We start from the raw sequence: 16,150 nt of genomic DNA, 5'->3' as shown, positions 1-16,150 counted from the left end.
AAAAAAAAAGCAACAGCAGGGCAAGGAAGACCGGGAGTGCTAGGGTGGCCTTGGTGGGTGAGGAGACACTGGAGTAGAATCCCAAATGAGGAGCAAATCGTGCAAGTATCCAGGGAAGAGTGTTGTAGGCAGATGGAGCAGTGCTAAGTGCTAAGGCCCTTAGGTGTCCTAGGTATAAGCTTTCCCCCTCTTCAGAACAGAAAAACACATATAGTATAAATTAAACAATTTGACAGGTAATAAAGTAGTGCATGTATATACCTGTGGGATTCTGTTATTGTACCAAATCACTGTTTTTGGTACATATACAACTTTACAGATAGAAGTTTTAAAAATCCATCTGAGTGATTAGGGCTAAATAAAAGATGTTTCACAGCCCCTGAATAGTAAGCAATTGTTACTTTTTTTTTTTTTTTTTTTTTTTGGAGACAGAGTCTCACTATGTCACCCTTGGTGTAGAGTACAGTGGCATCACAGCTCACTGCAACCTCAAATTCCTGGGCTTAAGCAATTCTCCTGCCTCAGCCTCCAAGTAGCTGGGACTACAGGTGCCTGCCACAGCACCCAGCTATTTTTTGTTGCAGCTAGCCTGGGCCAGGTTCGAACCCTGGTAGATGTGGCTAGTCCTGTAACCACTGTGCTATGGGCACCGAGCCAAGCAATTGTTGTATTTGATGACTATATCCCTCTTATATAGGGAATATATACTTATATCTTCAGATATTGTTAATCATTCTTAAATTTAGAATATACAAGGAAGAGCTATGAACCACAAAACAAGCATTGAATTAGTCCTGTGTGTAGAATACTTTCAACTTAACAAACATGCATTTTGTTCTTCATTTCTCTTTCCTTCTGTTTTTCTCTCCCTCCTTATCTCCATCTTTTCTTCCTTTTATAACATTTTAGGATCACTGTCATACCACATTTCTGACTGGCAAATATTAGCCCTAAAAATTAATAATTTACTGAAATGGAACACAAAAGAAAAAACTTATCAAATGGCCTAAGATATTGAGAAGCCAATGAGAAGTCCCACCATTTAAAAAGTGGTTTTCTAGGTGGCACCTGTAGCTCAAGCACCTAAGGCACCAGCCACATACACCAGAGCTGGCGGGTTCGAATCCAGCCTGGGCCTGCCAAACAACAATGACAACTACAACCAAAAAATAGCTGGGCATTGTGGCAGACGCCTGTAGTCCCAGCTACTTGGGAGGCCGAGGCAAGAGTATCTCTTGAGTCCAAGAGTTTGAGGTTGCTGCAAGCTGTGGCGCCACAGAACTCTACTTAGAGCAACAGCTTGAGACTCTGTCTCAAAAAAAATATATGATTTTCTAGGTAGGGAATCCTGCATGGCTATGTACCAGGGCACTATAAGTTCTAGGTAATTTTGTGTTTATTGCCAGTATTCTGTGGGGTTTTTTTTTTCTTTTTTCTTTACAGGCATCAGCATAGTGGCTCAGGCCTGAAATCCTAGCACTCTGGGAGGCCGAGGTGGGTGGATTGCCTGAGCTCACAGGTTCTAGACCAGCCTGAGCCAGAGCAAGACCTTGTCTCTGAAAATAGCCCGGCATTGTGGCAGGTGCCTGTAGTCCCAGCTCCTTGAGACTTGCTTAAGCCCAAGAGATTGAGGTTGCTGTGAGCTATGATGCCATGGCCTTCTAACCAAAAGCGACTCTGTCTCTAAAAAGAAAACCCATAGAATATTGGCACTGGCAATAAACACAAAAGGCTTGGGAGTCTGAAGCAAGAGAATCACATGAGCACAAGAGTTTGAGGTTGCTGTGAGCTATGACTCTATGGTATCATGGCATTCTACTGAGGGTGACAAAGTAAGACTCTGTCTCAACAAAAAAAAAAAAAAAAAGAAAAGAATTGTGTGAAATCTACTCCTCCTGTGTTCTATAAATGGAATAACAAAGCCTGGAAACAGCACATCTGTTTACAGAATGGTGTCCTGAATATTTTAAGCCCACTGTTGAGGTCTAGTGCTCAGAAAAAAACATTGTTTTCAAAATGTTACTGCTCATTGACTGTGCACCTAGTTACCCACGAGCTCTGATGGAGCTGTACAAGGTGATGAATGTTGTGTTCATGCCGGCTGACACACCATCCATTCTACAGCTTGTAGATAAAGGAATAAATTTGACATTCAAATCTTATTGCTTAAATAATGAACATCAGACTCCTGCCTCAGACTCCTAAGTAGCTGTGACTACAGGCATTAATCACAACACCTAGTTAATTTTTCTGTTTTTTGTAGAGATACTTGTTGTAGAGATGTCTTGCCTTGTTGCTCAGGCAGTCTCACCCTCCTGGCCTCAAGTGATCCTCCTACCTCAGCTTCCCAAAGTGTTGAGATATAGATATGAGCCACTGTGCCTGGCCTGAAAAAATACAACATGTAAGCTTTTAGCTATCATGGATAGCAAGCCCTCTGATGAATCTGGTTAAAGTAAATTGAAAACCTTCTATAAAAGATTTACTATTCTTGATGCTATTATGAACATACTGTGATTCACGAGAGGAGGTAAAAATATCAAGGTTAACAGGAATTTGAAAGAGGTTGATCCTAATCCTCATGGATGACTTTGAGGGATTTGAGACTTTAGTGGAGGAAGTTAATTAAAGATGTGACAGAAACAGCAAGAGAACTGGAATTAGAAGTGGAGCCTTAAGGTGTGACTGAATTGCTGCAATCTCATGATAAAACCTGAACAGATAAGGAGTTGCTTCCTATAGATAAGCAAAGAAAGGATTTCTTGAGACGACATCTACCCCTCTAAAAATGTTGTGAACGTTGTTGATAGGACAACAAAAGATTTAAGGTATTACATAAACTTAGTTGGCAAAGGAGTTAGCGGGGTTGGAGAGGCGGGACTCCAATTTTGAAAGCAATTATACTATGAGTAAAATGCTATCAAATAGCATCACAAGGCTTGGCGCCTGTGGCTCAAGTGGTTAAGGCGCCAGCCATATACACCTAAGGTGGCGGGTTCGAATCCAGCCCGGGCCCGCCAAACAACAGTGATGGCTGCAACCAAAAAAAATATAGCCAGGCGCTGTGGCTGGTACCTGTGATCCCAGCAACTTGGGAGGCAGAGGCAGGAGACTCACTTGAGCCCAGGAGTTGGAGGTTGCTGTGAGCTATGCCATGGCACTCTACTCAGGGGGATAGCTTGAGGCTCTGTCTCAAAAAAAAAAAAAAAATAGCATCACAAGCTCCAGAGAAATCTTTTGTGAAAAGAAGTGCCAATGGATGTGGCAAACTTCATTGTTGTCTTAGTTTAAGAAATTGCTTCAACAAACACTACCCTTATAAATCAACAGCCATGGACATTGCCAAGATTCTCCACCAGCAGAAAGATTGTAACTCACAAAGACTCAGATCATCATTAGCCTTTCTTAGCGATAAAGTATTTTTAAATTAAGATATACATATTCTTTTTATAGACATAATCCCATTGCAAGGCTGCAGTATAAAGTAGGTATTAAACTTTATATGCAGTGGGAAACCAAAAAATTCATGTGACTGCTTTATTACCATACTGACTTTATTGCAGTGGTTTGGAACTAAGTAAACCCTCATCTCCAAAGTGTGCTTGTAGATACTTAGATTCTTGTGAGTTTTGTTCAGTCTAAGGCTAACATTAATTAGAAGTTGTAAGTGACTCTTTTAATTACTTAAACCATAAAATCCCAACCCTTTGAACAAATAAGATATAAAACACTCTTCTTTGATTGACATGAGATTTAGGACAGCACCAAGGATTTGCTTGTTCTGTTTTTTGTTTGTTTGTTTGTTTGTTTGTTTTGTTTTGTTTTTTCCTTCTTGTTGAGATGGAGTCTTGCTCTGTTTCCCAGACTGGGGTGTAGTGGTGCGATCTATGATCATACCTCACTGCAGCCTTTGTCTCCTGGGCTCAAGTGATCTTCCTGGCTCATCCCAGGTTTGTGCCACCGTACCCAGCTGATTTTTAAGTTTTTGTGGTCAACAAGTTTTCACTATGATGACCAGGCTGGTTTCAATCTCCTGACCTTAAATGATCATCCCATCTCAGTCTCCCCAAATGCTGAGATTTATAGGCATGAGCCACCAAGCCTGAACAATTTTCTGGTTGCTTTCCTTTTTTTTTTTTTTGGAACGGAGTCTCAAGCTGTCGCCCTGGGTACAGTGCCATGGCATTATAGCTCACAGCAACCTCCAGCTCTTGGGCTCAAGCGATCCTCTTGCCTCAGTTCTTCTATTTTTAGTAGAGATGGGGTCTTGCCCTTTTGCTCAGGCTGGTCTGGAATTCGTGAGCTCAAGCAATCCATCCACCTCAGCATCCCAGACTGCTGGGATTACAGTCGTGAGTCATTGCACCCAGCCTCTGGCAGCTTTCATCACTTTTTTTTTTTCATGTGTGAGGACTTGAGAATTGGTTTTGCTTATTCCAGAAATCTGCAAAGGAATAGCCTTATGAAAAAGTTTAATGGTGGAAAAATCATTAGGAAGGGGCAGAATAATTATGGATATATGAAATCTCTAAATCTAAGGGACCATTTAAAAACTCTAAATTAGGGCGGCACCTGTGGCTCAGTGAGTAGGGCACCTGCCCCATATACCAAGGGTGGTGGGTTCAAACCCAGCCTCAGCCAAACTGCAACAAAAAGATAGCCAGGTGTTGTGGCAGGCGCCTGTAGTCCCAGCTACTCAGGAGGCTGAGGCCAGAGAATCACCTAAGCCCAAGAGCTGGAGGTTGCTGTGAACTGTGACGCCATGGCACTCTACCGAGGGTGACAAAGTGAGACTCTGTCTCTTAAAAAAAACCTCTTAATTAGCCTGGTTCCCATTATTAGTCTAGGGACTGATTTTTGATATTACAGGAGCATAACATTTGATAGAAGCTATCATACTTCATTTCATTCTGGCTTGATACTTTTGACCACTCATAGATGGCCCCTTTCATTACCTGGTGGAGGGAGGAAGAAGCCATCTGTGAAGTTTTGTTATATATTGTCTGAAATTCATCTCTTTGTCAGGTCTCTGTTAGGTCTCCTTTGTGAAAATAAAATAAACCTGAATGTTACTTTGTAATTGAGAATCAACCATTTTATATGCAAATTGTTCTTGGTTTAGTAGGATAACCTTTTCTGTCACTTCCAGTTTGATTTATGGAGTTCAAGTCAGCAAAAGCATTGTGGAAGTGTAAGGTGTCACACAGATATATGTTTTACTCCTTTCCAAAATACATTTGGTGACTCATTTCTCAACTATAGGTGAGAGATGATACTAATATAACTGGTTTGGGATGGGTCTGTAGAATCCTCCCAGGGAGGAGATGTGAAACCTCTTAGGATAGTTTTTTGCCAAATTTCTTTATTTAGTTAGTTCATTGGCTGTTTAGTAAATCATTTTTGACCAACTGAGCTAAAGAACATGTTGAGACTCTCTTTTATCCTGAGCATGCTTGTGTTTAAAGTCTATATTTCTCCCAATATGAGCACACAGGGAATGACTGAATGCCCTCTCAATATTAGTCTTCGGTTTTGAAATGGTATTTCCAAATGCATTGCAATCTGAGATAAGGAGATGTGAATTATGTTACTTCTCATGAGTGTAGTACATTTCACTTACTACTTTCAGAATCCTAGTAAAAAAAGAAAAAGGTAGTTTATGCTTACTTAAAAAATAAAGCATGAATCAAATAAACAAAAGGAACTATTATAATATCACTTTTGTGATGAGAAAGGGGGCAATGGAATTCAACAAAAGCAAAGAAAACTATACCTGGAGAAAAGAAAAGTAACCAGGAAACACCTTGGGGCCGCTGCCAGACCAATGGTACTGTGGAAAAGAGCCCTTCCCTAAGAGGACTGCCAGGGCAGACCTACCCTGCTTCTCATGTGTATAGTTAGTTATAACTCATGTGTATAGTATTTTAGTTTCCAAACATGTTCACACAACCATTTCCTTTGATTCTTGAAAACAGCCCTGTGAGTTTGGTGGGGCAAGTGCTCTTAGTGAGTATGTGACTTTGTCAAATCACAAATCAGCAAACCTGTACTGGGCTGTGGTAATGGATTCATTCCCTGCTATTTAGCCCCAAATACTGCACTCCTCAAAGTGTGGTCTCAGGACCAGCAGCATCAGCATCACATGGGATATTGCTAGAAATGCAATTACAAACTGTGGGTTTAGGGCCCAGCAGCCAAACCCTCCAGATGATTCTGATACGTGTAAAGTTTGAGAGCCCTATTCTACGCAGACGTCTGATGCACGTAAAGTTTGAGAGCCCTATTCTACGCAGACGTCTGATGCACGTAAAGTTTGAGAGCCCTATTCTACGCAGACGTTTGAGTGACTTTAGTATTAGGCAAAATGATGTTAGTTTTTCATAGTTGTGGTTTTAAAGTTTTCTCTACCTCTTCCCCTACTTTCTAGTCTTGGGATTTGGGGTAGGTTACTTAACCTGCTCAGTGATTTTAATGGATGGATAATAATAGTGTCTTCCATGCCCAGAGTCCTACAGATGTGATATAGTTATGAGTTAGCTTCCATTATTTATAGAGTTAAGTCTTAGGGCAAGCTTGAGTTTGTTAGTTTTTAGTTTGAGGAGTGACTTAAATTTAACTTACTGAGTTTGCAGAACTCATAATTTCTAAAACTGCTAAGAAACAAGTGGTGGGGTGCTAGAGCCAGCTTCTGCATACTTCCCAACTTGAAATTGGTCATGTGGGGCAGTCTACACCATAGACATTAATAAATACTAAAATTAGGGCTTTTGTTCCCAGAGAGCTGGTTATCATCATACCTTAGATTATGCTCAGATTACATGAAGAATCATCTGCATCTTTGCTGGATCTGATGGTTCACATTCATCCTCATTTAAGGCTTGTTATACAGATCAGCATTAGAATATGTATATTTATGTATATAATTGTTATTATGGAAGTCAGATTCACCCTATAGACATCTTCTGTTGACCTGCAGTTTGTTTTTAAAAAATGTTAAATTAGGTGTCAGCATTTAAAAATTGGAAGGTTTAACATAAAAATCTAAATTTCTTACTCTTCAAAAGTAGGGTCATGTGGACCTGGGGCACATGGACCCCCATTGCCACATGGCAACAATGAGCTAGAGGTGAATTATATATTTTTTTATTGATTGATTTATTCATTCTTTTTTTTGAGACAGAGTCTCACTCTGTCACCCTCAGTAGAGTGCTGTGGTGTCATAGCTAACAGCAACCTTAAACTCTTAGGCTAAAGCAATCCTCTTGCCTCAGCCTCCCAAGTAGCTGGGACTACAGGTGCCCACCACAATGCCTGGCTATTTTTTAGAGGGGAGGGGTCTCACTTTTACTGGGGTGGTCTCAAACCTGTGAGCTCAAGCAATTCACCTGCTTCGGCACAGCGCCAGACCAACTGGAGGTGAATTTTAATACATGCAGGTTGTCTTTGCTGCAGTGCCCATCATTCTGTGATTTTACTTCTAGTCAAGGGCTTCAGGCCTTTGTTTTCTTAGTGTCTTCTTTAGGCATTTGAATTTGTGACCCCTGTTATAAAGAAAACCAAGTCCAGGGAAAGGGTGTTTCTCTGAGCTGAAATCTTAACATTTAAGCTTTCTACAAAGTTAATTCAGATGTACTAACAAACTGCAAAGCCTGAGGATTAATTCCCAATTTGTCCTGAATTTAAAATGTCCTATTTAAAAATCTAAGTAGCAGTGACTCATTGCCTGTATTTGAGAGCCTATACTTTTTCCTGGATGGCAAAAACTTGAAATGTCTCTCTAGGTCTCGGTAAAAGTGACTAATACCTTTGTTTCCCAGTCTGTGTTTGCATGACCTCAGGTTTCATAAATATCTATCCCTCAGTAAAATGTGCAGAGAGATGTTTGTTTGCTACTTGCACTTTATTTGAGAATGATTTGGGGGAGAAAGATTGATAACCTTTCCTTTCAAATCAGAGTTGTACGTGCTTAGTTTATTTGCCTGGGCAGGTTTTTTATATTTTTTCCCTCCAGCGTAGTTTCAGAATGTCCAGCTGGATAGACTTTGTCTGTGTTTGTGGTGTTAGCTCTGGGCTTTGCTGTCAATATTGTTGATGAACATCTGATTAATTTTTAAGCCAGTTGATCTATGTTCCAAGACTGACTGATGAAATTGCTACTTTTTAGTTTGGGATGATCCAGGACATAATAACTTTTCCTGTTCCATTTAATAAATGTTTATTAAATAGTTATGACGGGAATAACTTCAAGGATGGTGCTAGGGACAGCAATGAACTGGAAAAGAAGCCAAACTATGACCAGTGGTGTAAGAGCACTGGAATCAGGAAGGATAGAGATGGCATTTACACTGCTGTGCCCTGCTGTTGGTTTTCAAATCTGCAAGTAGTTTCATATTTATATTATTGTCTCCTTACGTGCATAATCACATGTATCTCATCCAAAAGTTTCCCTTGGTAAAAAGTGAAATGTTTGGAACCATTTATGGATAGATTTGTGTCATCATCAAGTGTCACTTGGGGTGCTTATTTCTGTATATCAAGAATACATCCTCTCCAGCTCGGCGCCTGTAGCACAGTGGTTATGGCGTCGGCCACATACACCGAGGCTGGCAGGTTCTAATCTGGTCTGGGCCAGCTATACAACAATGACAACTGCAACCGAAAATAGCCAGGCATTGTGGTGGGCGCCTGTAATCCCAGCTACTTGGGAGGCTGAGGAAAGAGAATCACTTAAGCCCAAGAGTTTGAGGTTGCTGTGAATGTGAGCTGTGATGTCACATAGTGAGAGCGACATAGTGAGACTGTCTCAAAAAAACAAACTTCCTTTCCAAAAAAAATACTTTCACCAACTAACAAAACACTTTTTCTTTCTTTTTTTTTTTTTTTTGCGACAGAGTTTCAAGCTGTCCCCCTCAAGCATCACAGCTCACAGCAACCTCCAACTCCTAGGCTCAAGCGAGTCTCCTACCTTCACCTCCCAAGTAGCTGGGACCACAGGCACCTGCCACAACGCCTGGCCATTTTTTTGGTTGCAGCCGTCATTTTTGTTTGGCGGGCCTGGGCTGGATTCGAACCCGCCACCTTAGATGTATGTGGCTGGCGCCTTAGCCACTTGAACCACAGGTGCCGAGCCCACAAAACACTTTTTCTAGGATGAGTTTGTGAACTTAATTGTTTGTTCTCACACATTATTATCATGTCATCTTCACAGCAACACTACACACTTATTATTCCCACTTTACAGATGAGGAAACTGAGGTTTGAGATGTGAATTGCCTCAAATCCTTTAGTTAAGTAAGTTTTCGAGTTAGAATTCAAAGTCAAGTCTGTTGAACTACAAAGCCCAAGCCTGGGAAAAGGGTAGTTGGGCTTTGTGGGCTCAAAAGGGACTCTTCCTAGTTCCTAGTCTCTCTGGACCTCATGCTCTTTCAACATGTGTAAGATCCTTGATGCTTTCTGAATAGTCTTACTCTGCTCATCCTGCAGGAGAACCCCCATCTTGTTACATCGTATATTAGATTCCTGTGGCTGCCATAACAAAATACCACAAATGGGGTGATTAAAACAACAGAAATTTATTTGCTAATAGTTCTTGAGGCCAGAAGTATGAAATCAAAACATTGTCGGGGCCATTCTTCACTGGCTCTTGGGAGATTTCATTCCTTGCTTGTCCAGCTTTCGGATGCTGTTGGCGTTCCTTGCCTGTGTGCAGCTCTCCAGTCTCTGCCTTTGCCTTCTTGTGGCCTTCTCCGTGTCTTTCTAGTCATTCCTATGTGTCTGTGTGCCTGGCATTGATTTCAGGGCCTACTCTGATAATCCAGGCTGATAATCCAGGATGATCACTTCATTTCAAGATTCTTAACTTCATTATATCTGCAAAGACCTTTTTTCTAAATAAGGATGCGTTTGCAGGTCCTGGGAACTAGGGCAGGGTGTATCTCTCAGAGGCCATCATTCAACCATTACACATGCAGGTAGATGCTTTCCCAGCAACCAGCAGGCTCGTGTCTTTTAGCCTGTACCGGGGGCAGATTTGCTATCTGGTAAAGGCTTTTCTTTCACTGGAGTGGCTGATTATCAACAAAATTTCAGTTTGTAGGTTTGGAGGTGTTTCTAGGCCTTGAACGTGAATAACCCGATCTTAAACCCAGCTAGAGCCTCTGGGGCTTCTCGTAGGTGGTCATGCTATCTCACAAGATTTTGTTTTCTTTCAGATTGCTGACCTGCAGCTGCATAAACTGGATGAACTGGACTGTCTGATTCAGGGCCTGCTTTACGTCGACTCTGTTGGCTTCAATGGCAAGCCGGAACGTTACTATTTTGAAAATCCCACAAATCCTGAATTGTGTCAAAAAAAGCCGTACTGCCTTGATAATCCATACCCTATGTTACTGGTTAACATGGGCTCAGGTGTCAGCATTCTAGCTGTGTACTCCAAGGACAACTATAAAAGAGTTACAGGGACCAGGTAAACATGTTTTCTACGACGAGAACCTTTTTGTGTTTAAACTTAGGCCTCTTCCTTGATGACTACTTTATAGTAAAAGGTTATTTTTATTGATTACATTTTTAAAAGAAATATCATGGCCGTCAGTCAACCAAATAGAATTTGTTGAATGACATGTAGTAATAAGGAGGGTGATTTATATAAAGGTTAATAAAACATAGTCTTTGCCGTAATGGAAACTATGGTCAGGTTGAGGGAAGAAAGGTTGTACACATCAGAATGTTGCCAACGAGTAGGTCTATACTCAGTGCCAGAAGAATAGCAGGGACAAACAGCACAGTAGAATTCAGATGGGAAGATGCTTAGGATGGTCAGAGAGGGCTTCAGAAGAAACTTTCTTATAGAACCTTCCTGATGCCCAGCACAGGATGACTTGTTTGAAATAATACATTCCTCCAACCAGCAAACCAAACTGGGTTTACAAAGAATGTTTTTTCTCCCTCAGGTAAATGTTCCAGCTGAAAATTACAATAGTCAACACACCTCCCAGGAATTTTGGAATGCTGTGGGCAGGAAAGCAGCCCTGTGGCCTCAGTGGGGCAGAGGGCTTGTTTTTCTGTGCACCTGCCCAAGGCCCTTGTGGGACAAATAGGCCCGGCTTCCCATTAGTGGGGAGTCAACACGGGGAAAGGACCAGGGGTCAGTTACCTTTCAAGACTTCCCAGTGTAAACAAAATTAAACAGTCTCCTTACTTCAAAGAGGAAGATTTGGTATAAAGTATTTCTCTAACTTATTGGAGGGACAACTTAAGAAACTAGTGTTGTGTACAATGCGCTTTGGTCCTGATGTTGAAATTACTGTTTTTGATAGAGGAAGATACCTTCCTGGGGTCTCATTATTCTCATTTCTGCCATTAAAGGGGATTGTTTCTATAAAGTTGACTTCATAAGACTTTCCAGTACCAAAATTCTACAGGACTATTTACCCACAGGAGGACAGCACTGTTTTTCCAGTGTATTTCCATGACTTGAGATAAATCAGTGGTTTCCTGCTTAGGAGAGGAAGACTTTTTTGGAGGTGGGATGCTACTGGCATCTACTGAGTTAAGGATACTGCCAAAATCCTGCAGCTCCTCGATAACAAAAAATTATTGAGCCTCAAATGTCAGCAGTGCTGCTGTTGAGAAGCATATGCACATACACACACTCACGCACATACACATGTTCTGACAGAAGCCTGCTGGGCTCAGAGTGTAGGTTTTGCTGTGTGAGTCATTTTGCTACTAGATACACATGTTATCACTGGGAATCCAGAAGCTTGCTTGTTCACACAAGAATCTAGGAATACTACTGAACACACTTGCTCATGTAAGAATGGCCTCATTAGGATTGTCAGAGTGTCAGAGACATTAACATTTCAGCTGATCTGGTTTTACCTTTGAGAGTGTTCTCTTGAAAAAGGTATCTAGTTTTTAAGAAACAATAGACTTCCTCCCAGAAGGAGTAATTGAATTGGTAAAGCTAGTCCCAAGGTAACAACAAGCTAAACATTTCTCACAATTAGAGATATTTACAGTTTTATTGATTAGTACTTATCAATTTCATGACTTCCATTACAGGCATACTTTCTCACACTTGGAAGCCCCCAGGATCTGGGTTATCTTCTTGAATAGCTGCTCAGGAGCTAATTATGGTATTTGGTTATTACACAAGTAGTAGTGTCTATAAATTCCCAATGTTGGTAAATGCCCATTAATGACCAGTGTTGTGCAATCATCAATAAATTCTGGTTATCTAATAAACTCTCTGTTCAATCATTTTGGAAGATGCTGAAGGTACTTAGGAAGCCCTTGCAGGGACTACCACAGGTAGGGCAGGGCAGTGAAACATCAAATATATAGGGCCCAGATCCTTATCCAATCAGAGTTGTTTTTGTCAAAGATTTTTTTGATTCAAGTTAGAAAATCTCTGGCATTAACCATTACAGTTAGCAGGGAACATCAGCTTATGGAGCAAACTTTAGGAACCATTGATCTAACAAAGGGTGTAAGCCTTAAGTTTTAATACTCCTTCTATAAACTGATATAATTCCAGGATTTTTGTTAATTGTATTATACTGATTTTCCCATTAAGTATTTTTAAGAAGCCACTTTATTACAGGATACCAGCTTCCTTTTAAACATGCTTTTAAATGGTTTGTTTCAGTGTCGTGTGTAATTTTTTTGCATCCTGGGTTACATAGCAACATCTTTTTTGTAGTGACATCACTCCAATTTTATTATAGAAGTCAGTGGGGAAAAGGTTACTTTAGAGCTGACATGGTTAGAATGTTTTGTCTGTTAAAAGAGGGATGTAAGGAATTTTGAAACTTTGGTGAAAGTAGCAGTACATCTCATCTTATGTTGGAACCTTATTTTAAGGACACGAGTGCTCAGTTACTAAAGTCTTCTCTTTCTGCATCCCTCACTGCAATGTTGGTCGTTTGTTTTGTTTTGTTTTCAAACGATGAAAATATTCAATGGCTTTTTCTAGCAATGTTTTTGTCACTGATTTACTGAAGGTTTTACTGTGTGCCTGCCAACACAAACATATTATCTGGTTCTGAGCAAGGAAATCACTTGGTTAAAGAGTGCCGAGCAGGGTGAGGATGTTAGTAAAGTGATGGAGACTGTGGCTCCTCTGCAGCTGAGCACCCTCTCCTCCTCCCTGCAGTGTGCCCACTGTGCAGATGCATGCTCGCTTTCCCATTCAGCTTCAGCTCTTTGTCTGGAGTCACCTGCCCTTTTCCAATCATATAAGGCACTTGCCCTTTTTCACTTCTACCAACACATCAGTTGCTGAGTTACCTTCTTTCTGAGTCAGCCAGTGTCTTCGGTTGCCTATCTTTGAAGTGGGTTGTTGAATGCCTTGATTGATACAAATACTTAATGGGCAAAGAAAAATTCTTAGGGGGGTGAAAGATATTTAGGAGCTAGAAATGGGAGCCCAGAAGTCTTTTTAAAACATATACAGGGAGAAAAAAACAAATCCTGATTGCAGACAAAGCAAAAAGTGTTCCCATGCTAGCATTGTAGGGTAGGCTGAAACTGGCAGCGTACCCTGACATCCCACGTTACATGTAAACAAAGATAAAATTCTTAGAGGAGGGCCACAATTTCTACTGGGACTGAATTGTCAAGGTAATAATAGGCATGGAGCACTTTGTTTCTCATGGTGTTGCACCTACAATTTACGTAGCTGCTGCTCAGGGTGCCTAGCTACGTAATTTTCCATGAGAACCCATAATTTCAATCGTGTGTAAGACTATTCCATGCAGTTCACTTTGCAACTTAAAGAACTGTGTGCCTAAGAATCTGGTAGCTTCTACTAAGAACCTGGTAACTTCTTATTAGACAGTTTTGAAAATAAACACAATTTACTCTAAGTTTTCTTTCTTTTCTTTTCTTTTCCTTTTTTTTTTCTTTCTTTGAGACAGGAGCTCGCTCTGTTGCCAGGCTGCAGTGCAGTGGCATGATCATAGCTCAGTGTAAGCTTGAATTCCTGTGCTCAATTCAATGACCTCCTGCCTCACCTGTCGAAAGTGTCATTTTTCAAACTTACATTAATCCCAACTTGATTTTTTTTTTCTTAGATTTAAAAGCCAGTGCCTAAACACCAATTGGATTCTTAGAGCTAGTAGCTCTTTGGGGTTTCAGAACAGACTGATAAGAGCAACTCTCCTATATTTATTCTTCCACATGTTAAATAAAGAGACAAACTTATGTCTGTAACTTTAGGAAACAGTGCTCCTTTTCCTGTCTGGAGTTCACTGGTCATGGCTTTATTCTGAATCTACTTTTCTTTCCATTATGTGACTTTAATATTAATACACAATTGCATTCATTGATATTACTATTTTTTTAAACTTATTTTTAGACAGAGGCTCACTCTGTCACCCTGGGTACAGTCTTGTGGCATCATCATAGCTCACACCAAACTCAGTTTCTTTACCTCAAGTGATCCTCTTGTTAGCTCCGCACCCATAGCTCCGAGTGGTTAGGGTGCTAGCCACAAACACTGGGGTGGGCAGGTTCGAACGGGGCCCAGGCCAGCTAAACAACAATGACAACTACAACCAAAAAGTAGCCGGGCATTGTGGCAGCGCCTGTAGTCCCCGCTACTTGGAAGGCTGAGGCCAGAGAATAGCTTAAGCCCAAGAGTTTGAGTTTGCTGTTAGCTATGACGCCATGGCATTATACCAAGGGTGACATAGTGAGACTCTGCCTCAAAAAAAAAAAAAAAAAAACAGAAAAAAGAAGTGATCCTCTTGCCTCAGCCTCCCAAGTAGCGGGGACTACAGGTGCCTGCCATGATGCCCAGCTAGTTTTTTCTATTTTTAACAGAGACAGGGTCTTGTTCTTGCTTAGGCTGGTCTTGAACTCCTGAGCTCAAGTAATCCACCCAGCTCAGCCTTCCAGAGTACCTTGATTATAGACGTGAGCTACTGCGACCAGTCCCATTCATTGATATTAATACCTAGTTGCATTCATTCTTGTCTACTATATTAGTTTCTAATTTTGTCTGAAAAGACTATCTTAGAAAAACTCTCTCCAAAGCAATTAAAAGCTTTTAAAACATTACTCAAACACTGAGACCATTTATTGGCTTTTGTTGCTATTTTTTACTATTGGGTGTTATGTAAAATATTAATAACGTTTTCTTTCTTTTCTATTTTTTTTTTTTTTTTTTTTTTTTTGGAGACAAGAGTCTCACTATGTTGCCGTGGCATCACAACTCACAGCAACCTCAAACTTTTGGGCTTAAGCGATTCTCTTGCCTAAGACTAAAGGCACCAGCCATAGTATCTGACTATTTTTTGGTTGTAGTTGTTATTGTTGTTTGGCAAGCCCAGGCTGGGTTCAAACCTACCAGCTCTGGTGTGTGTGGCTGGTGCCTTAGCCGCTTAGCTATAGGCACCAAGCCAACTTTTTCAAAATCTATTGGAAAAAAGTTCACTAGCAGAATAGGTCCGCAGTTTTCTTCTAGAATTCTGAGAAAACTAAATGAGACTATCTCTGCTAGACAAGGAAGATCAGGTGAAAGACATCTTCAGGGCTGGCTACTCCTGGCAGAGTCCTAGGTCAGTTTTTTTGATTGGATGGTTTAGCTGAATAGCTATAAACTATACTTTATGTACACATGCCTTGTATTTCTAAGTATTTGTATTCAACTGCATGAGGATTTTTAACAGCAGTCATTTCTTGGATGTTTGCTACTTTCAGACCACTCTCTAAATAGAAGAGATCGTGACTTGGCCCCATTTCATAGGTGGGAAGGCTAAACAAAGCACTTAGGTTAGTGGCTAGTTGAAGGTCTCACAACGGAAATCAGTGAGAGTCTTTCTCTGGTTTTATTCTCAAATTTGGGGGCAGATTTTCCTTGATGTTTATTTTTAGTCTCTGGCCTCTTATCCAACCTATCCTAAAGCTCCATTGCACACTAGCACTGTAATTCAAGTGCACCTTGGTTTTTCTTCTGTTTTTGTTAACCTATATTAATAGTCTTGATGTAGCTGGGGAATTGGATGGGCATATCTTAAAATAAAATTTAAAAATAAACCTTATTATTCCTTCAGTCTTGGAGGTGGAACATTCCTAGGCCTATGTTGCTTGCTGACTGGTTGTGAGACCTTTGAAGAAGCTCTGGAAATGGCAGCTAAAGGCGACA

At 40.7% G+C, this 16,150-nt stretch overlaps 1 protein-coding gene across 1 annotated transcript in view; it reads left to right on the top strand.

Annotated features, from left to right (window-relative positions):
- Positions 1-16,150, top strand: part of PANK1 (pantothenate kinase 1) — a 71,751-nt gene that overhangs the window by 44,460 nt on the left and 11,141 nt on the right. The window contains exons 3-4 of the mRNA XM_003783779.2: positions 10,212-10,465; positions 16,059-16,144. Of these exons, the coding sequence (XP_003783827.1) occupies positions 10,212-10,465; positions 16,059-16,144 (340 nt within the window). The remainder of the gene's footprint in view (positions 1-10,211; positions 10,466-16,058; positions 16,145-16,150) is intronic.

This window comes from Otolemur garnettii, unplaced genomic scaffold (assembly GCF_000181295.1).
Source record: "Otolemur garnettii isolate 467f Iridium unplaced genomic scaffold, OtoGar3 scaffold00008, whole genome shotgun sequence".
NCBI lineage: Eukaryota > Metazoa > Chordata > Mammalia > Primates > Galagidae > Otolemur > Otolemur garnettii.
This window is presented reverse-complemented; position numbering and strand designations above follow the sequence as displayed.